This window comes from Myxocyprinus asiaticus, chromosome 44, assembly GCF_019703515.2.
Source record: "Myxocyprinus asiaticus isolate MX2 ecotype Aquarium Trade chromosome 44, UBuf_Myxa_2, whole genome shotgun sequence".
Lineage (NCBI taxonomy): Eukaryota > Metazoa > Chordata > Actinopteri > Cypriniformes > Catostomidae > Myxocyprinus > Myxocyprinus asiaticus.
Genome location: NC_059387.1, coordinates 19708270 through 19733278, shown reverse-complemented (window position 1 = coordinate 19733278; position 25009 = coordinate 19708270). Strand labels below are relative to the sequence as shown.

At 37.6% G+C, this 25009-nt stretch overlaps 1 protein-coding gene and 1 pseudogene across 1 annotated transcript; one reads left to right on the top strand and one right to left on the bottom strand.

The window, feature by feature from the left end:
• The first annotated feature begins 2050 nt into the window (after positions 1-2050).
• LOC127434633 (protein transport protein Sec61 subunit gamma) lies at positions 2051-7066 on the top strand. Its single transcript, XM_051687508.1, has 4 exons — positions 2051-2210; positions 2771-2876; positions 3339-3441; positions 6906-7066. Exons 2-4 carry the CDS (start codon positions 2783-2785, stop codon positions 6913-6915), a joined length of 207 nt encoding a protein of 68 aa, XP_051543468.1. The 5' UTR covers positions 2051-2210; positions 2771-2782; the 3' UTR covers positions 6916-7066.
• A 64-nt stretch (positions 7067-7130) lies between these two features.
• Positions 7131-25009, bottom strand: part of LOC127434514 (thiamin pyrophosphokinase 1-like) — a 133647-nt pseudogene continuing 115768 nt past the window's right edge.

The window sequence follows — 25009 nt, the reverse complement described above, 5'->3', positions numbered from 1 at the left end:
TTACTGATAACATGCTGCATTCATCTTGCCATCAGTTTTCACAAGATTCCCCGTGCCTTTAGAACTCACACACCCCCAAAACATCAGTGAACCATGCTTCACAGTGGGGATGGTATTCTTTTCACTATAGGCCTTGTTGACCCCTCTCTGAACATAGCGCTTATGGTTGTGACCATAAAGCTCTATTTTGGTCTTGTCACTCCAAATTACAGTGTGCCAGAAGCTGTGAGGCGTGTCAAGGTGTTGTCGGGCATATTCTAACTTGGCTTATTTGTGGCATTGGTGCAGCAAAGGCTTCTTTCTGGCAACTCGACCATGCAGCTCATTTTTGTTCAAGTATCATCGTATTGTGCTCCTTGAAACAACCACACTGTCTTTTTCCAGAGCAGCCTGTATTTCTCCTGAGGTTACCTGTGGGATTTTCTTTGTATCCCGAACAATTTCTTCTGGCAGTTGTAGCTGAAATCTTTCTTGGTCTACCTGACCTTGCCTTGGTATCAAAAGATCCCTGAATTTTCCACTTCTTAATAAGTGATTGAACAGTACTTACTGGCATTTTCAAGGCTTTGTATATATTTTGATATCCTTTTCCATCTTTATAAAGTTCCAATACCTTGTTACGCAGGTCTTTTCACAGTTATTTTCTGCTCCCCACTGCTCAGTATCTAGCCTGCTCAGTGCATCCACATGAGAGCTAACAAACTCATTGACTATTTATACACAGGCACTAATTGCAATTTAAAAAGCCACAGGTGTAGGAAATTAACCTTTAATTGCCATTTAAACCTATGTGTGTTTTTAAAGCCACAACACAATGATATTAACAGAAAATAAACATTTTTGAACACTGCATTTTAATTTGTGTGGCAGTTCTGACTCTATGCTGGTGAGATCATAATTTCATTCAATCTTAATTCCGTTGCATTGTGTCTTATTTTTGTTGTGTCGTGGCTTATTTTCTTTATGTTGTGGCTTTTCTGTTGTGTTGTGGCTTATTTTCTTTGTATTGTGGCTTTTACATGGAAAGGGTCCCCTCATGGGGGCTGCCATGTTAGAATCACATGACCAGATGAATACTACTTACTCTCAGTAACCGCCCTGTTATTGGACAAATTCACCCATGGATTAAATTAATCATGACTGATCTGTGAAAAGGGATTTTCTACAGTGGCATCTTTAACTGAAAACTATTGCGTTTGAATGATGCTGCATCCATACCTGTCAGTGTGAGTCCAAATGTTGTGTAGTTGCTTATTTCCATTGTGTTGTGTCATATTTCGTTTCGTTGTGGGTTTTCGGTTGAGTTGTAGTTTATTTTCTTTGTGTTGTGGCTTTTCTGTTGCACTGTGGCCTATTTCAATTGTTTTTGTGTTGTCACATTTCATTGTGTTGTGGGTTTTCTGTTGAGTTGTGGCTTCTTTTCTTTGTATTGTGGCTTTTATGTTGTGTTATGGCTTATTTCCATTGTGCTGTGTCATATTTCGTTGTGTTGTGGGTTTTCGGTTGAGTTGTAGCTTATTTTCTCTGTGTTGTGGCTTTTCTGTTGCGCTGTGGCCTATTTCCATTGTGTTTGTGTTGTGTCACATTTCGTTGTGTTGTGGCTTTTCTGTTGTGCTGTGGCCTATTTCCATCGTGTTGTGGCTTATTTTCTCTGTGTTATGGTTTTGCTGTTGTGTTGCGGTTTATTTCCGTTGTTTTATAGCTTTTCCATTGTGTTTTGGTTTAATTAAATTGTGTTGTGGCTTAATTAAATTGTGTTGTGGCTTATTTTATTTGTGCTGTGGCTTTTCTGTTGCGTTGTGGTTTATTTTCATTGTTTTGTTGCTTGTCTGTTGTGTTGTGGCTTACTTCCATTGGCTTAATTTATTTGTGCTGTGGTTTATTTCTGTTGTGTTTTAAACTATTTATTAACTGCAAATAAATAGCAGAAAATGAAGCTATTATTTGCTTTGTTAATTTTGTTGAATTGTGCACCCCTAGGCCATCGTAGGCAGTATTATCATCAAGGATGACTAAGACATCTAATTGCATTCTAAACTCCAATCACTAGATGGCAGTGATCACGTCACTGTGAGCAGCAGCTGTGAGCGAGTACGCATGCGTCTCTCTTAGCGCTGCGTCAGTCTTTCCGCAGTTAAATCTACGTGGCTTTACACACAGTTTGTTACATTCAGCTGAACATTACTCCAGCGTTTGATTTGCAAACACAGGTAAGTGTCTTTTCCCTCAACTTTAACTTTTCAGTGGTTTGTATTTGGTTTCAAGTGACGAATGTGTTTGGAATCTATATAAAAGAAGATAATATTTTTGGACTACTGAGGACGTGGCTGATCTGAGTTTGTGTAAACTGTAATTCTTACTGATCATCTGCAATTACTGGCCTTATTTGATTTTTATTAACGTTCTTTCCATTTCAAAAGCTTAAGTTCTACTCGTTAACCAAACGAAAATCCGTTTATTTACTAACGTTTTCATCTTGATAGTGTGACGGTAGCAGCATCTTAACTAACTGTGCTATTAAACCAAACAGTAGTCTAGGTTAAACAAGTCATTAAAAGCGACAAAATGGTAGTTTTCATTTACGGTATGAAACTATTTTCCTGTGTCGTGTTACAAGTACTAAGTAGTTTTTTGAGATATGGTAGTACGTGGGCAGTTGCCTTCAACATGCTGATGTGTACTTGATGTTGTTGTAATTAGACTCGGATAATGGCGAATCAGGTCACGCTGATGAGATGTTTTTGTTCTGATCGGATTCTGTTGTTTTCAGCCTCAGCTCAACATGGATCAAGTCATGCAGTTCGTGGAGCCTAGCAGGCAGTTCGTCAAGGACTCCATCAGACTAGTCAAAAGATGCACAAAACCAGACAGAAAAGGTATGTCGAGCACTTCTATTAAATCTCTCTAATTTAGAAAGGTTGAAAGGGTGCATAAAGAAACTTCTATATGATTATACTCTTTCATTCTGATAATCGGTAACAAGAGGAAGTCCTATATGCATTTAGTTATTTTGTAATAACATAAAACCCTCTATGCAGATAAAAAGCTCAAATAAGCTAACTAAATCTAGTATGTATATACTGCAAAGTAATGCATATCCAAAAAATTCAATCTGTATCCAAAACTTTGGTAAAAATGTATGTGTAAAGTCCATAGACCACTTCAGGTACCAAAGTTGCAAGAATTTATTTCCAGGCATACTAAACAGCCTTTCTAACTTTTCAATCACTCAATCCTAAAAAATATGCAGTGTTTTACTGGTCTCAGAATATTTATTATTACATTTACTGAAGAAGTTATGCTGAAATACACTAATATTTTTTATATTTTTTGCTTAGAATTCCAAAAGATTGCTATGGCAACAGCGATAGGATTTGCCATCATGGGCTTCATTGGATTCTTTGTCAAACTCATCCACATCCCCATCAACAACATCATTGTGTAAGATTATTTACATCAACTCAGTTTAATGTAATTCAGCTGGTTGGAGTTAATGCAAGAAAAAAAAGCAATACCCCGATCAGCCACAACATTAAAACCACCTGTCTAATATTGTGTAGGTCCCCCTTGTGCTGCCAAAACAACGCCAAACCGCATCTCAGAATATTCTGAGATGATATTCTTCTCAACACAGTTGTACAGAGCAGTTATCTGAGTTACCGTAGACTTTGTCAGTTCGAACCAGTCTGGCCATTCTCTGTTGACCTCTCTCATCAACAAGGCGTTTCCATCCGCAGAACTGCCGCATAGGGGTATTCCAGAAGGCAGGTTAAGCGACTTACCCGTGTAAGTTTACTTGGAGTAAGCGGATACCCTCAGCTTTCTGTTCCAAAAACTGAGGTAACTTTCAGGGTATGTTAGTAGCCATAGCAACTTACTCTCTGAATATAACCTGCTCTGGAGTAGGTTATGTTCCAGAGTTAGTTTATTTCAGGTAGATGTCAGTAAGTTTCAGAGGCTGTCAGCGCATGTGTCCTTTTAATAGTGACACAATGCAGAACACATTGGAAAGGCCTCCACACTCTTCACTGCAAAGACAGGGCTTTATGTATTTATATTATATTAAGCCCTTCTAATAAATAATTTTTATTCTATACATTTCATAGAATAAAATTATAGTACCCACATTCTATATACAGTTCCTTCAGTCAATATTAATGTTATTTATAAAATTATATTCCATAGGATCAATATGTAGGTGATGTATTACAATTAAAAGCTTAAGCAATTAATCACTCGTTATTCTTCACTAACTAGATAATATGCGAATTTCATGGACCACAGATATAGCATAGAGGTTAGAGATTTCATGTACTGTAAATATAAATGCACACATTTCCAGACTTGTTCATTGTACTCTCTTTATTATCTGAAAATATAAATGAGACATGCTGTTATTTAGAGTCACCCACAGTGCCTTCATTTAGCTGGTGGTCAGGTGATTCAGTGAAAAGATGTATTTCTGATGCTCAGCTACCTCTACTCCATCAGAAGCTGTACATGGTCCATCTCTAAATTACATTTTTGTTCTGCCTTATAATAGGGACCTTTTACAGCTTACTATTAACAAGGAAGATATGCTTTACTTTTCCCTAATGCTGAGATCATGAACATCTATAATGTATAATTAGACACATGATCTTCAATTAAAACAACATAATTTCATTCAGTACCAAGTTGCTGGAGGCAGATGGACCCTACTGTACATGAGACTGCACAGCCTTTGCCTTTTAGGGGACAAGACAACAAAAAAGTTTAAATGCCACATCAAATAAGAAAACAACACAATGGACATGTAACTTCTAACATTGTCCACCTCTGTTACAGCAGATCTTCATCTTATAGTGCACATGAATAATCATGTGTGGCCTACTGAAAAGCATTACATTAAATCTATGGAAAATGATGAAAGCTGTGGGAGATCCTACAATTGAAAGAGGGTCTATTAATACAATGACACCATCAGCAACTGGGGGAAATTAAAGGTGATATGATTCTAAGTTTTTAGAGACCCCAACTGGGTACATCAAATGGTATTAAAAATAAAGGAAATCCACCCCTGGAGTCGCGAGTTCGAATGAGTGACTCCAGCCAGGTCTCCTAAGCAACCAAAATTGGCCCGGTTGCTAGGGAGGGTAGAGTCACATGGGGTAACCTCCTCGTGGTTGCTATTATGTGGTTCTCGCTCTCGGTGTGGCGCGTGGTGAGTTGTGCGTGGATGCTGCGGAGAACAGCGTGAAGCCTCCACCTGCGCTACATCTCCGCGGTAACGCGCTCAACAAGCCACATGATAAGATGCACGAATTGACGGTCTCAGACGCGGAAGCAGCTGAGATTCATCCTCCGCCACCCGGATTGAGGCGAGTTACTACGCCACCACGAGGACTTAGAGCACATTGGGAATTGGGCATTCCAAATAGGGGAGGAAAAAACGGGAAATATATTGTTCACATGACATACATTAAAATAAAATTAGCATGCACAAAACATGGTAAGTACCAGTAAAATTAATCTTAAAATGTATAGTAAACCTATAGCCTATTATAATATTAATAGAATATGAATGTTAATACTTATAATGAGGTTCAGTGCAAACAAATAACATAACGGCGACCTATTAAACATTAATGTAAGCGAAAGAGGTCTAATATTAATGTTGAATTAAGCTTTTACATGTACGGTAAAACTTTATAGTTTTATTCATTTAAAAATTCACAATGATTCAGTATACTTTGTCAAGCAAACTGTCAGTCCTAAACAAATGCAGCTCCTGTCGCTATTATGAGTGAAGATGAAGTAATGCTCATTTGCAGTCATTAAAACTTCAAGTTCTGTGTCATTGAAATAGGGCGCACCTTCTTAGCATCTGTTTCCATGGTGACCCGTGAATTCGGCGATCTGGTGAGAATGCCTTTTTGAGTTCACTGAGAACGTGCACAAACTCTGAGTTTCAAATTCACAGTTGAGAGAACTAACCCTGCGCAGGTGTTCTGGAACCCACAGACCACGAGTAAGCAAGTTTTGGGTTAATTGACCGAGAGTTCAGGGTTTATTTCACAGTAAGTTAACCTTGCTTTTTGGAATACCCCTCTGCTGTTCACTGGATGTTTTTGGCACCATTCTGAGTAAATTCTAGAGACTGTGCGTGAAAATCCCAGGAGACGAAATACTCAAACCAGCCCATCTTGCACCAACAATCATGCCACGGTCCAAATCACTGAGATCACATTTTTTCCTCACTCTGATGGTTGATGTGAACATTTACTGAAACTCCTGTCCGGTATCTGCATGATTTTATGCACTGCACTGCTGCCACACGATTGGCTGATTAGATAATCACATGGATGATTGTTGGTGCCAGATGGGCTGGTTTGAGTATTTCTGTAACTGCTGATCTCCTGGGATTTTCACACACAACAGTCTCTAGAATTTATTCAGAATGGTGCCAAAAACAAAAAACATCCAGTGAGCGGCAGTTCTGTGGATGGAAATGTCTTGTTGATGAGAGAGGTCAACAGAGAATTGCCAGACAGGTTCGAACTGACAAAGCCTACGGTAACTCAGATAACCGCTCTGTACAATTGTGGTGAGAAGATTATACTCTCAGAATGCTATTCTGAGATGCGGGTTGGTGCTGTTTTGGCAGCACGGGGGGGGACCTACACAATATTAGGCAGGTGGTTTTAATGTTGTGGCTGATTCATTCATAAATCTTGTTTCATGAAAAAACTAAATGTCTAATACTTTACTATACTACTTTATTAGTACATTAAAGCTTGGACCTCAGGTGGTGATTGATGCTTTGATCCAGATTGCTTTTTTTATTTTTTTACAGATTTAAGAATACTTTGCATTCAGTTTTTGGTCTGTGATTAAATCAGGTTTTTTTTGTCTTTTGTTTACAGTGGTGGTTGAATCCGCTGCATTGTGAAGCCATACAGACCCTCGGCTGCCTGAAACGGTGTTGGATGATGAACTGACTGCGGACATTTGTAAAAATCTTTTTTTTTTTTTGTGTTTTAACATTTTTATTTTTGGCTGTGTTAATAAAACAAAGGTTACACTACTCATTGTCTGTCATTAATAAAAGGTTGTTAGTGCTGTTTAAAGGCTTGGTTCTCAGGTGGATTGTTCAAAGACTTTAAATTCCCATACTCCATAAAAGAGGCTTGGTGATGGTGACCGGTTTTCTGCCTTCTTTGGGGTCGTGGTCCTCATACGTTTTGGATGTACTCACTAGCTGGCCAAAAGCCAATACTTGATTGTCTGAAAATGAGAGAGGAAAAAAGCTAAAGTAGAGTTTGTGTTCTTAAAGTCTTAGGTCCTGTAGTACACCACAAGAACTAAAGGAAGAGTTGCCCAAAAAATTTATATTCTGTAACCATTTGTTCACCCAATTTTTGTTCTAAACCCATATTATTTTCTTTCATCAGTGGAACACAAAAGATGTTAAGCAGAATGTTAGCTTCAGTCGCTATTTACTTTCATTGTATGGGAAAAAGATGCAATAAAAGTGAATGGAGAGAGTAAAATTCTGCCTAACATCTTAAACAGATTCAAACAACAAAATGACAGAATTTACTTTTAAGGTACTTTATTGATCTGAGGCTTTTCACAAGGTCAGGGTGTGAGGAAGGATGGGGGTGGAAAGGATAAAAAAATGTGTAATTGGGAGCACTTTGAATCCATTAAAAAAGTGCAGTGATTTTAATTAAATTGGCCACCTGAGGCTTCTCACCAAACCCGCCAGGGGTACTTGTGGAGGTGTTCTAATGAGAGACAGAATGTGCCCTCATAACCTGGTGGGAACGACAATGTGTCTCTGGGTCTCCCATTCATTTTGACTGCTCACCGGAAACCCAGAATAGCCACAGTGCTGTAATCTGGGTGCCAGACAGAGTTCAATGCCTATCAATTCAATGGCCTGAGCCATCCAGAGACAAAGGCATTCATTTCTCTTGATCACTGAGCATGCTATTGGACAAGAGGAAGCCACTCAAAAATAAGGAGTTATACTTGTTGGCAGATATGTGACCAAATAATTAGGGATTTTCATTGGTGGTCCATTTGAAAGTCAGACACACTTGACTTAAGTAATTTATATGAAGTCATTGAAGCTAAAAAGAGATTGAAGGATTATTTGGAACAACAGCAAGGCTGGTGAATACTGATATTGCACTCTTCTGCAATTTAACTTTCATTTGAGAAATCATTCTAAGACAGTCCTTAATATTTGAACTGGTGATTTTCTAATCTTTAGTATAAAAAGACATTGCCTTTTATTACATCATTTTACAACATCAGCTTCTAAACTACATTTATTTAGCCAATAAAGGGTTAGTTCACCCCAAAATTAAAATTCTCTCATAATTTACTCACCCTCATGCCATCACTGACGTGTATGACTCTTCTGCTGAACACAGTCGAAGATTTTTGTAAGTATTTCTCTGCTCTGTAGGTCCATACAATGCAAGTGAATGGGTGCCAAAATTTTGAAGCTAAAAATCCACATAAGGGCAAAATAAAAGTACTCCAGATGACTCTGGTGGTTAAATCCATATATTCTGAAGCAATTTGATAGGTGTGGGTGAGAAACAGATCAATATTCAAGGCCTTTTTTTCTTTTCTTTTTTCTTTTTTTTTTTACTATAAATCCTCCTTCCTGCTCAGTCAAGTTCCACTTTCACTTTCTCATTCTCCTGTTTTTGGTGATTCACATCCTATGTGCATATCACCCCCTAATGGGCAGGGAGGAGAATTTATGACAAAAAATGACTCAGATATTGATCTGTTTCTCACCCACACCTATCATATCATGTCTGAACACATGGATTTAACCACTGGAGTCGTATGGATTACTTTTATGCTCCCTTTATGTGGATTTTGGCGTTTCAAAGTGTTGGCACCCATTCACTTGCATTGTGAGGACCTACAGAGCTGAAATATTCTTCTAAAAATCCTCATTTGTGTTCTGCAGAAGAAAGAAAGTCATACACATCTGGGATGGCATGAGGGTGAGTAAATGATGAGAGAATTTCGTTTTTAGATGAACTATCCCTTTAATCCTTCCTTTGCCACAATTAGGTCCACGGTGAGCATGTAGTGACCCTCAGTGATGAAACTGTGTATTGCAACACCCTCAAGCTTCACAACATATTTGCATGAACTCTATGTGCTAATGAACATTTAGATGAAAAATATATGCACCACTATGAGTAAAATAATAATAATAATAATAATAAAATAAATAAAAAAAAACACAGTCAAGGCAGAAATGATCTTTTTTTATTTATTAAGGGCAATATTTGTCACCTGGAATTAATTAATAGGGACATTTTTACCCATTTCTTTATAACAATATAAAACTCACAGGGTTCCATCCTCTTTGTCAAACAATTCAGTTTAATCAATCCATTAAGATAAATTCTCAATCAAACCAATCAAGATGCCATTACTTACAAAATCAACATCAACTCATCAAATCTACATCAACTCATATTTTATTTAATATCTGTATAACTACAAATCAGAATATAATTACAAATCAAAGTAAAAAAATAATAAAATAAATTTAAGTGACATTTGTGCTGCAAACCCGTTACGTTCTGACTCTGGTCTATGGAATCATTGTGTTTTAATTATAACACAACACTCTCTATTCACTATTCAGCATCAGAATCTTTTAATCATGTATGCCGAGGAAGATGTAATTACATCAAATAATAAATACACATACCAAACTAACAAATGAAAATGGATTCCCCTAGCAACAGAAAACTAATTTAACAAGGCAGTTGAACTTGAGCTGTTTTACTCTAAGGTGAGTGAACAGACTTCAAAGTGTAAAGAGCTATCACTAGACTTAAAATGCAGTCGTGACAAGAGGAATAACACACACACACACACACACACACACACACAGAGAGAGAGAGAGAGAGAACACCAGCTGTCCTGTTTGAGTAAAATTACAGCTGTTAGTTTGAGGCTGATTTAAGTTTACCCTTTAATCTAATTTGGAACAAGTTTTAACTATCTGTCTTTGTGGTAGATTGAGTGATACTAAAGGAAAAGTTGACTCAAAATGAAGATTCTGTCATCATTTACTCACCCTCATGTTGTTCCAAACCTAAACTCCATCACTTTTTACTTCTGTGGAACTAAAAAGTTGAATTTTTGAAGAATATCCTGGCCATTCTTTTCTGTTTAATGAAAGTGAAAGAGGACTAGGGCTGTCAAGATGCCACATAAACAAAACAAAAACAAAGCAAAACAAAAGAAAAAAACAAAACAAAATTCAAAGCATAATCAAACTTGCCTTTTGGTTACTTGACATGCAATTATCAATAAAAATTGGTCACTTGGCATTAACATCATGATATCATTAATGTTTCTTTTTTTTTTTTTCAGTGAATAACATTTCAGTTTCAGTCTGTTCATCAAACAATGATATCACATGGCTTCAGAAGACTTAAAATATAGTGTCATATAGAATATAAAAAGTCTACTTTGTAGATTTATATATTGCTTTTTTGGTCATTTTGAAGCTCGACAGCCCAGATGCCCTTAAAAAAAAGTGAATATTTGAAGAATATCCTGGCCACTCTTTTCCGTTTAATGAAAGTAAAAGAGGACTGGGGCTGTCAAGCTGCCAAAACACAAAACAACACAACAAAAAACAAAAGAAAAGCCCATGTGATTTGTGCACTATATTTCACATTAGACATGCCACATCAGGTTTGATGACTTTGAGGTTTGATTACAAGACATGGAGAACCAGTGGCATTTGGTGACATAGTGCCAAACCTGATACGACATGTCAATATGTGCCATATTTGATTTGAGTGCCACAGTAAAGGGTAAGATTTTTAATAAATAAAAACTTTCTATTCCTCACAGAAAGCTATCGTATGACTCCAGAAGACTTGGAAGTTGTTTGAAATTAGACTTGAAGTTGGACTTGGAGTCCTATAGACCTCTTCTGATATGATATAATACTTCAGTGTTGCTTTTTTGTTATTTTGCAGCTGGACAGCCACAGTCCTCATTCTCTTTCATTAAATTGAAATGAACTTCCAGGATGTTCTTACAAATTTCTCTTAATGTGTTCTATGGGTGAAAAAGCAAGTCATACAGGTTTGGAACGACATGAGAGTAAATGATGACAGAATTTAGATTTTGTTTTGGTGAACTACTGTTTTAATATCACTCAATGTAACACAAAAGAGAGGTAAAACTTGTTCCAGATGAGACTGAAAGGTGAACTTCAACCAAAAGTGAGTTGGTCTTATGCATGTATAATAAGGCTGGCTTCAGCCCAAAACTGGTTCTCAGAGTATCCAGGAAACTTCATTAGCAATCTCCTCCAGATTACGATCGATATCTGACACTGCGGCAGGAGCAGAAATTAATGCACAGCTGTTATTGATAACAATGAAGATGTTTGCATGCAGTAATTGCATTTCCAGGACCAATGTACTTCACTTAAGTACCCAATATTTACAGAACAAATTACATGCAGCCCCAGAGAGGAACCGCATGGAAAACATGGTATAGCCATGGGGCTGAGTCACCGTCAATAATTTTGAAGCAAAATCTGTACTTTCATGCCCAAAACCTCAACTTGCTCTGTGCTTGTCGTGTGAGGCGAGCTGTGTGGCTGTACTAGCCATCTGGTGTGCATTGATAGCGGTTCTAATAAATGTTTATGGCTTCATTGGAGGGAGGTTTCAAGGGTTAGGTGAGAACTCTATGCTAATTCAACCAACAGATAAGAGAGGCTCCGCGCCCAAGTTTCATGTCTCTTCTAAAGGAAAAAGACTGTCTGGTTTTACAGGAGAAAACATACTTTTGTGTGAGTGGGCTGAGTAATCTCAGCAACAGTAGCCATAAAGAATGCAAATTAAAAGGGATAGTTCACCAAAAAATGTATATACTGTCATCACTTATTCACCCTCATACTGTTCCAAAACCTGTGGAACACAAAAGGAGATATGTTGAAAAATGTAATGGCCACTCTTTTCCATATAATAAAAGTGAATGGTGACTGGGGGCTGTTGAGCTAAAAAAAAAAATGACAAAAAAAGGTAACATAAAAGCTTCAAAAACGTGTCCATATTATGCATGCACAATATTCCAAGTCTTCAGATGCCATACAACAGCACTGTGTGATGAACAGATCGAAATTTAAGTTCTTAATCACTTATAATCGCATATTCAAACTTGCCTGTTGTTCACATGGTCTTGTGGCATTGACATAATGATGGCATTGACATGTAATTGTTTTTCAGTGAATAACGACTTAAATTTCAGTCTGTTTGTCAAACAGTGATATCCCATGGCTTCAGAAGACTTAGAAAACAGTGCATTGACTACTTTTTTGACACTTTTATGTTGCTTTTTGGAGCCATCTGTGAGACTGCAATGTAGACCGTCTGCTTGCAGAGAAATAAAGAATGTTTCACGTTTTCCTTTGACGCAAAGTGCCGACTGAAGAGTGTAGGCTGCATGACAGCCAAGGTTATACATTCAGTGCATTTCAAAGTGAATATGCCTCATAGAACCTTGCAGACAAGACAGAACGAGTGAGAGTCTTATTCATCCATTAGTAAATACAAAGACTGTTTGATATTTGCCTTCGATAAAAGCTATCACCCTGCACACATCTGTTCTTCATAAAAACATTACTCAAGAGGAGGAAAACAAACATGACAAAAAGAGGAATCACTGATGTGTCTTTTGCATTTTGGTTCAGGACACAGCATCTTTTGAGAAGGTGGGACAAATAGTCCAAGCATGAAAAATGGAATTGGTTTGCTTTAATAGTTATTGGGGTGAGATAAACTGTAAAGAAAATGACACCAAGGTGAAGAAAACTTTGCAATGTACCTTTGCAATTAATACAAACTGAACTTGAACTAGATTTTTACATTTTCTGATTAAATGACACGTTGCTATGTAATTGCTTAGGTCTTCTAAGTGTGTTGCTGTATGGTGGCTAGGTATAGTTGCTTACTAGTCCAAGTCTATGTGGTATGCTGGTCCCTACATATTAGGGCTATCAGCAGGTCTAAAAACTAAATAAGATTTTCTCACTGAAATATTATAAAAATTCAAATGATTTTCTAATTGTATTCAAATTTTAAAGACAATTCAAATTGTTTTTTAATTTTAAAGACATTCTTTCAGGTAGGGGTGAAAATCTACAAGACACCTGATTTTTAAATCGACGTTGTCTCCAAAGGGGCACAAAAAACAGTCAAAAGATTTAGCCAATTAATTTTCTCAAATCTTCAGTAAAAAGTGAAAAGAGAAAAGAAACGCTACAATAAATGATACTGTGCTAGTGTTACACAGTAGCCTATACCAGTGCCATAAGGCCCTTTCCCACTGGAGGTACTAAAGCCCGTTTTAGGTACTTTCCCCGGAACTAGTACTTTTCGTCGCTTTTGCACCTGAGGAACTATAGTTCCTCAAAGCTGCGTTAGGGGACATTTAGCTCCCACTCCAGGGTAGGTACTTTTGGGAGAAGGGTATAGCTGTAGACAGAACTCCAAAAAAGACATAGGGAGTATTGCGTGCCTGTTACTGCATGGTTAACTTCCATCAAGATGTCTTTTTTAAGTCAGTGAGTGAGTATTTCAGTACAGTAATTTATGTTGAGTCATAAAAGCTCAGGAGGTATTATGGGTGAAAGTAGGATGAAATAAGGTGCTTTTTAAAAGGTTCAGAGAGTTCTGTTCATCCAAAACTGTTGTTGTTTAAACCATTAACTGATGAGGCAGCTACCTACGTTTTCCATTCATATAAAACTGCCTTAACAAAAGTGTAGCTCCAATCCCGGTGTTCTCCGTCAGTGTTGTTATTGAATAGAGCGTGCAAATAAAGTCACAAGAAAAATGGTCGATACTACATGACGTCACTATGGGGGTTACTTTTGCAGTGCGAATGCAAGAGGGGAAAGGTTTCCACAGGTGTGCCATTCCTCTTAAGAGTTCTCATCTAGAAAGTTACTAAGGGAAAAGCACCAGGACTGTAGATGGGAAAGGGCCTATAAGGTACAACGGGGCTAAAGGCACACCTCAAGGAAAATGAGCTTTTTTTCTGGTCACAAAATGTATCAAGATTTAAGAAATACATTTCCTTTTATTGAATCTTGATGGAGCAACATAATTTGTGTGAAAAGAAAGAAAGGCAGAAGATTGTTTTGAATACAATTCATTTAAGAAAAAGAAAAAAGGTGGCGAGAGAGCCTTTTACCCCACACCTGGGGTAAAAGCCTCCCTCACTTGTGGTAAAAGGCCCCCAGCGGGGTTATATTGATATAGTGTAGATAACAGTCAATAGTTATAAGGCAACATATACAAATAGTTTTGAGATAGCAAGATGCTTTTTTTAGTAATAAATTAAGATAATGCTAATTCAAAATAACCACTTCAGAAAAGGGTGGATAATTTCTTGTTCATTTCTATCACAATTGACATTTCATAACATCTCAAGTATTTTATAAACAAATTAATCTTCGTTGTTATTGGATCAGTCAATGTGAGCCCACTTTGAACATTCTTCATCACAAATCTATTTGTCCTTCTCAAGAAAATCAGTGTGTTTAACAGGGGCCTTTAGCCCCTGCAGCAGGGGGGATTTTTACCCCAAAGACTATCCTTTTACTTATTAGATTGTTATTGACATTTTATTGAAATAATCACCTTGAACAAAACTGAAAATGACAAAAAAGTTGTTTGTCTCTAAGTAAATGTGATAATTTCCAGGATATTCATTAGCTACAGAAATTTGCAACATTTAAAAAATTGTTAAATATTAGATCAAATGACCGTAAAAAAAAACTTTAGACTTTACACACAATGATCTCACGGATCAGAAATATTTTCCAGTGTATAGTGAAAAACAGGTGTTTAGGAAAGTGCTGTTGTAGTTTTTGATGCGATTTAGTGTTTTGGGAGAAAATCAAATCAAAGGAGCCTTTTACCCTGCAGAGCCTTTAGCTCTGTTCACTCTGAACACTGCCATCTTTTTCTATGTAAGCATGCGCTGGACAAATGTTGAGCCATGTCTTGCTGGTTTTGTGAAGAATGCGTTTGGTCTGTAAGTCATCGTCAGTGCTTGGCACACATGCAAAATTTGAATTCTTATTTTAGCATTTAAATGTGCATTTTTATCTCAAATTTGATGAATATTAGAATTTTGAATTTTAATTTGACAGCCTTACTACATATGGCTCAGGTCCCTTCTTTATTGCATGTATATATATATATATATATATATATATATATATATATATATATATATATATATACAGTTGTGCTCAAAAGTTTGCATTCCCTGGCAGAAATTGTGAAATTTTGGCATTAATTTTGAAAATATGACTGATCATGCAAAAAAAAAAACTGTCTTTTATTTAAGGATAGTGATCATATGAAGCCATTTATTATCACATAGTTGTCTGGCTCCTTTTTAAATCATAATGATAACTGAAATCACCCAAATGGCCCTGATCAAAAGTTTACATACCCTTGAATGTTTGGCCTTATTACAGACACACAAGGTGACACACACAGGTTTAAATGGCAATTAAAGGTTAATTTCCCACACCTGTGGCTTTTTAAATTGCAATTAGTGTCTGTGTATAAATAGTCAATGAGTTTGTTAGCTCTCACGTGGATGCAATGAGCAGGCTAGATACTGAGCCATGGAGAGCAGAAAAGAACTGTCAAAAGACCTGCGTAACAACGTAATGGAAATTTATAAAGATGGAAAAGGATATAAAAAGATATCCAAAGCCTTGAAAATGCCAGTCAGTACTGTTCAATCACTTATTAAGAAGTGTAAAATTCAGGGATCTCTTGATACCAAGCCAAGGTCAGGTAGACCAAGAAAGATTTCAGCCACAACTGCCAGAAGAAATTGTTCGGGATACAAAGAAAACCCCACAGGTAACCTCAGGAGAAATACAGGCTGCTCTGGAAAAAGAAGGTGTATTTGTTTCAAGGAGCGCAATATGACGATACTTGAACAAAAATGAGCTGCATGGTCGAGTTGCTAGAAAGAAGCCTTTACTGCGCCAATGCCACAAAAAACAACACCTTGACACGCCTCACAGCTTCTGGCACAATGTAATTTGAAGTGATGAGACCAAAATAGAACTTTATAGTCACAACCATAAGCGCTATGTTTGGAGAGGGGTCAACAAGGCCTATAGTGAAAAGAATACCATCCCCACTGTGAATCATGTTGGTGGCTCACTGATGTTTTGGGGGTGTGTGAGCTCTAAAGGCACAGGGTATCTTATGAAAATTTATGGCAAAATGAATGCAGCATGTTATCAGAAAATACTGGCAGATAATTTGCATTGTTCTGCATGAAAGCTGCGCATGGGACGCTCTTGGACTTTCCAGCACGACAATGACCCTAAGCACAAGGCCAAGTTGACCCTCCAGTGCTTACAGCAGAAAAAGGTGAAGGTTCTGGAGTGGCCATCACAGTCTCCTGACCTTAATATCATTGAGCCACTCTGGGGAGATCTCAAACGTGCAGTTCATGCAAGATGACCAAAGACTCTGCATGACCTGGAGGCATTTTGCCAAGACGAATGGGCAGCTATACCACCTGCAAGAATTTGGGGCCTCATAGACAACTATTACAAAAGACTGCACACTGTCATTGATGCTAAAGGGGGCAATATACAGTATTAAGAACTAAGGGTATGCGTATATATATATATACACTACCGGTCAAAAGTTTTGAAACACTTGACTGAAATATTTCTCATGATCTTAAAAATCTTTTGATCTGAAGGCGTATGCTTAAATGTTTGAAATTATTTTTGTAGACAAAAATGTAATTGTGCCACCATATTAATTTATTTCATTATAAAACTAAAATGTACTTTAAAAAAAAAAGTTTTTGAAATTGATGACTTGGACCAAATAATAAAGAAAAGCAGTCAATAAGTGCCAAACATAGATGGGAACTCCTTCAATACTGTTTAAAAAGCATCCCAGGGTGATACCTCAAGAAGTTGGTTGAGAAAATGTCAACAGTACATGTATGCAAATTCTAGGCAAAGGGTGACTACTTTGAAGATGCTAAAATATAACACAGTTTTGATTTATTTTGGATTTTGTTTAGTCACAACATAATTCCCATAGTTCCATTTATGTTATTCCAAAGTTTTGATGACTTTACTATTATTCTAAAATGTGAAAGAAATTATAATAAAGAATGAGTAAGTGTTTCAAAACTTTTGACCGGTAGTGTATATTGCCCATTCTATCGTCCACCGGACAAAAATCATAAATCCAATTACTCCGAAAATTAATAGCACACCACTCCTAAATGTAATACTTAGGGTTAGAGGTTTCTTCAGATCCTTAAACTCAAGTTTGAACAATAGTAATTGAGTAATAGAGAATGTTTCCTTTAGCAAGCACCACTATAAGTAACAGTAACAATAAGTAATGATGATCTTTTAAACCAAAATCAATCAATTCAATTCTTCCAAATCAATACTTACATGTAATAACATCATGATGAAATTAAAGAACATGATTAAACAAAAACAAAGTGCTTTGAAGAGAGCCTTGTCAATGTAAATGAGTTTGAACTACTGTTTTGAACTGGTAACAAAGCAATTCAGCCCATAGAGTTCATTATTTACTCTGTAAAAAGCTGCCAACATCGTTCACAATGCCTATGTAAAAGCAGGACACCAATGATTGTTTTAAATGTCTTGGACCGGATAAAAGAGCCTTTGTTTTGTGTCTTTAAACTCACACAACACCTAACATCTCTAAAGCTTACACACATAGAAGCACAAACTGGCCATATTTGTAATTTGAAAGGATTTTCTTGAGCCGTGGGCTCAGATTTCTCCACTGACTTTTGACACCCATTGTCCTTTTGATCTAGTCGCACAGCATCACGGATGCTGCAATTTCTCTTTACAAATTTTCCAACCCCTAAAAGCATCATTAAAATTCAGAGCAAAGAAGTTGTGTCTCGCAGGGCAAAGGAGCACATTAGTGAAATGGGAAAAGACACTTCTGGGACTCCTACAAGCACGAGTCCTTCTTAAGTCATTCTGCCTGGGATTCGCCCGCTATCCGTTTGACAGCTTAATATTAAAAAGCTCTCCCTGCTTCCCAGACGCTCTAACAATCAGAGTTATGGTGCGCTTAAAAACCTGCTGAGTCATGCTCACTTTAGCTTAACAGTGGGCATAATGCGGGATTGCATTTAGCCCACTTTGAATTACTGTCATTGCGGTGTGAGGGAAAGAGAGAGAGAATGCTTTTTCCTGATCGGAACAAAACCTGTCAACCAATTTTTGATGGAACTGAATGCTCTTTCACCATTCACAGTCATTTTGATATGCAAATGAGAATTCAGAACAGCAAGCTTTGTCAGCCATTGTTCCATTAAGAGACCTGACATCTTTCAAGACCTCAAAAGAAGCTTTTTGTGCAGTGGGAAGACCATTTTTGTGAAAGTAATTGCATTTCCGACACCTTTACCCAAATTAATGTGCCACAAAATAATGACATGCAATTTTGGTCAGTTTATATTGGCTGTCTAGTTTTGACCTATGACTATGCAGGCTAATGACATTAAAGACATAGTTCACCCAAAAATTAGTATTCTTGTATTATTTACTCAACCCCATGTCGTTTCAAAACTGTATGACTTTCTATATTGTGTGAAACACCAAAGAAGGAGGTTTAGAAGAATGTCCGAGCTGCTTTCTTCCATATTATGTAATTGGATGGTGACCAGGGGCTGTTAAGCTTCAAAAAGGACAAAAACACACCATAAAGTAGTCTATATGACATGTGCACTATTTTCCAAGTCTTCTGAAGACATTCGATAGCTTTGATTGAGGAATATATAGAAATTTAGGCTACTTTTCACTGAAAATCTTGCCTTGAAGCCATGGTCACTATTAACTTTCACTGTATGGGAAACTGCAGCGTGAACATTCATCAATAAGTAACTTTTTTGTTCCAGAACCCCCAAAGTTAGTGTATTTTTTCACCAACAAAAGTGTGCCTTGTCTTAATTGCTCTTCCATGTGACCTTGCACAGCGGACAGCTAATTTGTTTTTATTATCACTATGGGTGGAGAGGTTTATGATTTTAGATGAAATTATTTAAACAGATTTTCGCCCTGACTGAACAGATATATGTCTATTGTTCCCATTTCCTTTCTTATTCAATACACAAACAAGATATTAGCATGAATACATGTGTATATGAGTGAGTATCTATTTTTTAAATCCATTATGCAGATGTGCGATTTCGAACGGCTTTGACATTGAGCTGTTTTTAATTAAAATTAAGAGAAAGGTGACTAATTACAAAAACAATCCCCTGTACCGAGTTCGACTTTGATCTGTAAATTTTCACATCATCAATTTTCTTGTATATTGTGACAGTGTTTGATTAGCATCTCCACGAGGGGTGAAGTAGAAGCTTGTTAATTTATTAGAAATATATTGAATTTCATTCTTACTATTAACGGATTTAAATAATGACCTGGAAATTCGACCTCGTGCAGGGGGATTAAGCCAAACCTGCTTTACTGCCAAAATCCCCATGAACCCCAAAACAAAATTGGATCTATAAAATTTTTTTTAATCCACTTCTCAGTTCCAAAAAACATGGATTGTGGTTTAGGGGAATATAGATTTAGAGATGAGAACTACAGCACACAATCAGGCCTGAAAACAAGTCAGAGATTACAACCAGCCTTTTAAAAGCACAGCACTAAAAGAAAACCTTCAAATGATCCTTTTAAAAAACACTCCACGGTCTGCACATGCTCAATTGGTCTCAATGGGTTCTGCTGGTCAGATCACACTATAAAGTATCAAAGGCCAACCTTTCTGTTATCTCCTCCCTCAGTTCAAAATCAATGAAGTTGGGCTGTTTTGGTCTTTACTGACAAAAAGATCTATTTTTAGAGAACACACTAGTGAATGAAAGCCAGAGAGTGTAAGAACACACAGGTGTGCTGGTCCATAGTCAGCATGATGGAGCCCAAAGCTCATGTTGTGACCTCACATGCACCACCAACAAATAGATTTGTATATTTTCTGAGGAAAACATGAGTGGTGCCCATGCAGAACTCACCACCACTGTGCAGAGGTGTTGTGGGTGGTTTCCAGGGTATTGCTAATGTGTTCTGCATGTTTTAGCACATTGCTATTCAGTTGCTAATGTTTTCTAGGTGGTTACTAGGGTGTTCTGAAAGACTGAGTAATTGCTATATGATTGTTTATTGGCCCAAGTCAAAATGGCTCACCCCCAAGTATCTTATGAGATTCTGATGCCTAGATACGGCTAGATAATCCAGAGACTATGGGATCGCCCCACTCACCCCCCCAACCTTTTTTAAATGATCCCAACCAGGGCAGCATTTCCCAAAAGCATCGTAAGCCTATGCTGATCGTAGAAACCATTGATGCCAGTGGTCTCTACGATCTACTTAAGCTTGCAATGCTTTTGGGAAATGCAGCTCTGGTCTTTTATGACAATATTGGTTAGATTTAGGCTTAAGGTTCAGGGTAGAGAGGTAGGTTTTGTTGAGTTAAAACTCGATAGAGCATTAAACTTAAAAACTTAATCTGTTCGGGAGAACATTTAACTTGCTTTCAGCATGACACAATGAACATCTGACCTTGGAACTGCCATGATGCGTGTAAGGAACCATGTAATGTTATTTTGCGAAAATATATTGCCACTGCCACATAATTTTCATGAGCTCAAGCTGAATGAGCCACATAAAGTATCATGTCTGTAGCAAATATGCTGTGGGATGAGTTACCCTAAAAAAAGATATTTACTGCTTGACAATTTACTTTTTACTACAATTAAAAAGATCTAATATATCACAATTCTTGAACATTTTGTCATAACTTAATTTCAATGTATGCAATCCATTCAAATTTGTAAAATAGTAGTTTACTTAATCTTCTCTTTCAAGTCAACTCCTTTAATGGTGGAGCAACATTTTGAAAATATAGCTGAGCAAGTAAGGTAATCTATTTATAGCAATATACTTGAATAATAACACATTTGGTTTTTAGTTTCACCCCCTTGAGTTCTGAGTTTTGTTACCCCCACAATAACGCAAGAACACACAGGGTTAGTATGTTCAACCAGGCCACTTGTTGGCAATGCGTTAGCCAAGCGCTCAAGTCTTGCGTAAAGAATGTTTCTGGCCTTAGGAATGAAAGTTTGAATCCCTTACCCTGAGGATCACAAATAACAATAGATGCAACCCTCATGCTTTAGCAAGCCAACAAATTACTCTGTGCTCACACCCTGATGACCCACAGGCTACAGCTTTCCCCATAATGCATCCTTTCAGAAGTACTTTTTTCTGTGAGGGTAACACAGCCCTCTCCTTCACCGTGGAGATATTGCAAATCTCCAGAGCCAAGTGCAAAAACAAGGGCTTTAAGTCTTGGTAAAATATCACTGCTGCATGCTGTGGGTATGACTGCTCTTGTATCCATCTGTGCAGAGAATATCAATCCTCTTTCGTAAATGGCCTTTGCTTCTATTTCCCACCACTCTCTTGTTTCAAGCATGCATGCACACATACAGAGACGGCTCCCATGTGTCTCAATTTCCCTCTAACATCTATACTAATGTATTGAGCCATGCACCCCCTGTCTATACAGAAATGGCTAATGTTTGTATGGTTTCTCTTTCTGCAGTCCATCTCTGATGGTAGTCTGGCTGACAGAGCGGGTGTAGAGGTATCTGAGAGCCATTATTCCACACTGTGACGAGGTGGAGGGCATGGCCGGGCCGTACCGATTGACACCCAGCACTGAATCAGCCCAATCAGCTGGGAGAGGGATAAAGAGGAGCCAGGGACACCAGTTCGAGAGAGAGAGAGAGAGAGAGAGAGAGAGAGAGAGAGATGCACGTGTTGTGTGTGTGCGTCTTTGTTTTGTTTATGTTGGAAAGCATTTGTGGCTTTAAAAGTTTATGTTGATTGTTCAGCTGGTTCCCGCCTCCTCCTTGCCCATCCTGTGAATACGTTAAACACACCAATGAGCTTCACAACTTCCAACCCACAATCTCCATGTTTTCTACTCTGCAAGGGGAGTAGAAAGTTCAGAGATGAACTGCTACATAGAGCAGCTCAAGTAGTGAGAGAATGGGGCTCTAGTCATAGAAATGCTGTATTTGTGTTAGTCTATGTGTGTGTGAGGACTTGAATTCAAATTCACTTTATTATTCATTAAATTTGTTCATTAAAGCACTTCCCCTCAGACAATTTTTATTCTCTCCTTTGAGACAAAGAGAGGCTCAGGAAACTAGGAAAATAAAACAAAAAGATAGAAATGGAAAAAGAGGCTATGTTCACACTGCAACAGAATATGGTAATAACTGAGTGTAAACTCTGCACTTTACCCTTATTAAAAAAAGAAAAAAATTTAGAAGCTTGTGTTGGTTAATAAAGATTTAATTGATGAACTTGTGCTGCTTCAGTCTGGAGAACATTCTAAATATTCCATAGTGCAAACCCAGAGCAAAATGGCATCTCATGGTATGTTATAAAATTATGACTAACAGCCTGACCCACTCACCTTCAAGGCCTTATATTACTAACAAAGAGAAAACCACTACTGTTGCATTTGTGCGGAGGACAGCATGGGGCAAACGACAATCACAATACAGCCTCCGCTTTATAAGCCTGCCAGCTGTGTCTCACTGTTTGTATAATCTGTGTTTTTACCCAACATACAACATAGAGTATTTTACAAAAGTAAGTATGATAAAGCTCTTCAGCTTTACATTGTGTGTGTTAAGGTTTCCAAATGCTTCTTGTTAATAACTTTTCATATCTTTATCAAATATGATACACAATGTTTGCGGGCTCTTAAAGCAAATAAGCCATATGACCTATGGTATGTAATTTTCACATGTTTATGGCACCATCTAGTGGTTATTTGTGAAAATAATGTTTTAAATTGGTCAGTTAAAAATGGCGGCGGACATGTGCGAAAAGTGACTATGTTGGGATAAATGACAGCTTATTTTAAAAGGTCAATTTAACATTTATAATTAAAAATAATGATATTTTTGACAATAAATGTTTGCTTTATAAGACTAGCCTATCGTTGTTTCAAAGCACTATGTTTAAGTTAATCAATTACTATGCTGAAATTATGTGTATCAAATTTGATACATTAGGCTTAACGGTTTAAATATGCCATTAGCACTCCTACATTACAATCCCAGGAGATCAGCAGTTACAGAAATACTCAAACCAGCCCGTCTGGCACCAACAATCATCCATGCGATTATCTAATCAGCCAATCGTGTGGCAGCAGTAAATTGCATAAAATCATGCAGATATGGGTCAGGAGCTTCAGTTAATGTTCACATCAACCATCAAAATGGGGAAAATTTTTTATCTCAGTGATTTGGACCATGGCATGATTGTTGGTGCCAGATGGGCTGGTTTGAGTATTTCTGTAACAGCTGATCTCCTGGGATTTTCACGCACAACAGTCTGTAGAATTTACTCCGAATGTTGCCAAAAACCAAAAACATCCAGTGAACGGCAATTCTGTGGATGGAAATGCCTTGTTGATGAGAGAGGTCAACAGAGAATGGCCAGACTGGTTTGAACTGACAAAGTCTACGGTAACTAAGATAACTGCTCTGTACAATTGTGGTGAGAAAAATATCATCTCAGAATGCTATACTGAGATGCGGGTTGGCGCTGTTTTGGCGGCACAAGGGGGACATACTACACAATATTAGGCAGGTGGTTTTAATGTTGTGGCTGATTGGTGTATATATATAAACAAATTTAGTCAAAAGGAAGGAAAAAGAGATTTAATTAACTAACCTGGCAGAAAATAAACATTTAAATGCCATGGAAGAAGTTTTTTTTATTAAAAACACCAAATGGGAAACACTCATCTGTGAAACTAAGAGGTTTTCTTTGATATACCATATACATACCATGGTATGTGGATATAATAATCATTCAGTAGAAGCCTAAATGTATTAAAGTGACATGTTATTACCATCCAATACATCACTGTATTCAGACCAGGAATTGTCAGAGGAGGAGGATGTAAAAATTGATATTGATCAAACCTGTTTTCATACAGTGTAACAGTAAAATATATTTGTAGATTTATCATCATATCTATCATGAATCTGTTGGGCCTCAGGTATTCAGATATAAGACAAAGGCAGGCCTACATACAGTCATAAAGCCTGACTGAGGCCTACATACAGTCATAATGTAGCCTGACTACAACAATCCACGCCCAAAACAGACTACAAATCCCATGAAGCCTTGCTCACTTTATACCTATATGTGAAATTCTGAAGGATCGAACTATCAACTCCTGTTAGATGAAGCACACAACACGCCCCTCAACCATGACGTCATCGGGAGTATAACAACCTCTGAGATTTTTCTGGGCATTGTTTCCAGCAACAGTATGTGCTGTGTCTAGATGCAGCTCTGCTGCTCTCAGGTGTAGCCTCGTTGCCCAAGGAAGTAACATACAACTTGAAACTTTGGCCATACAATCTCCGTCTCGCTGGACAAGTTAAGATTTCTCAGTATTCCACCGAGCACGCTAATCCGAAGGAGACTGCCGAGCAATCCGCGTCTTCACCCATATGCCTGCAGAAGTGAAAAAGGTTTCTCTTCCCTCTTCAACCAAGTCGACTTCACTGTTTTTTCCGCCAGTCCGCCGAGAATTGTCATGGCAGATTCTCCAAAACAGCCATCGAAGTGTAGTCGAGTCAAAAACTTCTAGGAGGCGCAAAGTTTCTAATTCCAAAAATAGACTTTTATTACAGAGTAACAAAGCCGAGACGGTCCATGGAGCATCTGCAATTACATTTTAGAACATGCCTTTTTTATACAGCTTCTGTTCTCTTTGAGGATGGCCTCTTCATCCAAAATTTAACCCATGATATCATCCAATAATATCATCCAATAAAA

Excerpts from the sequence above, each read along its gene's own strand:
- LOC127434633 (XM_051687508.1), top strand. The coding sequence starts at position 2,783 with ATGGATCAAGTCATGCAGTTCGTGGAGCCTAGCAGGCAGTTCGTCAAG. Across the intron at positions 2,877-3,338 it reads CACAAAACCAGACAGAAAAG|AATTCCAAAAGATTGCTATG; the intron begins GTATGTCGAGCA and ends TTTTTTGCTTAG.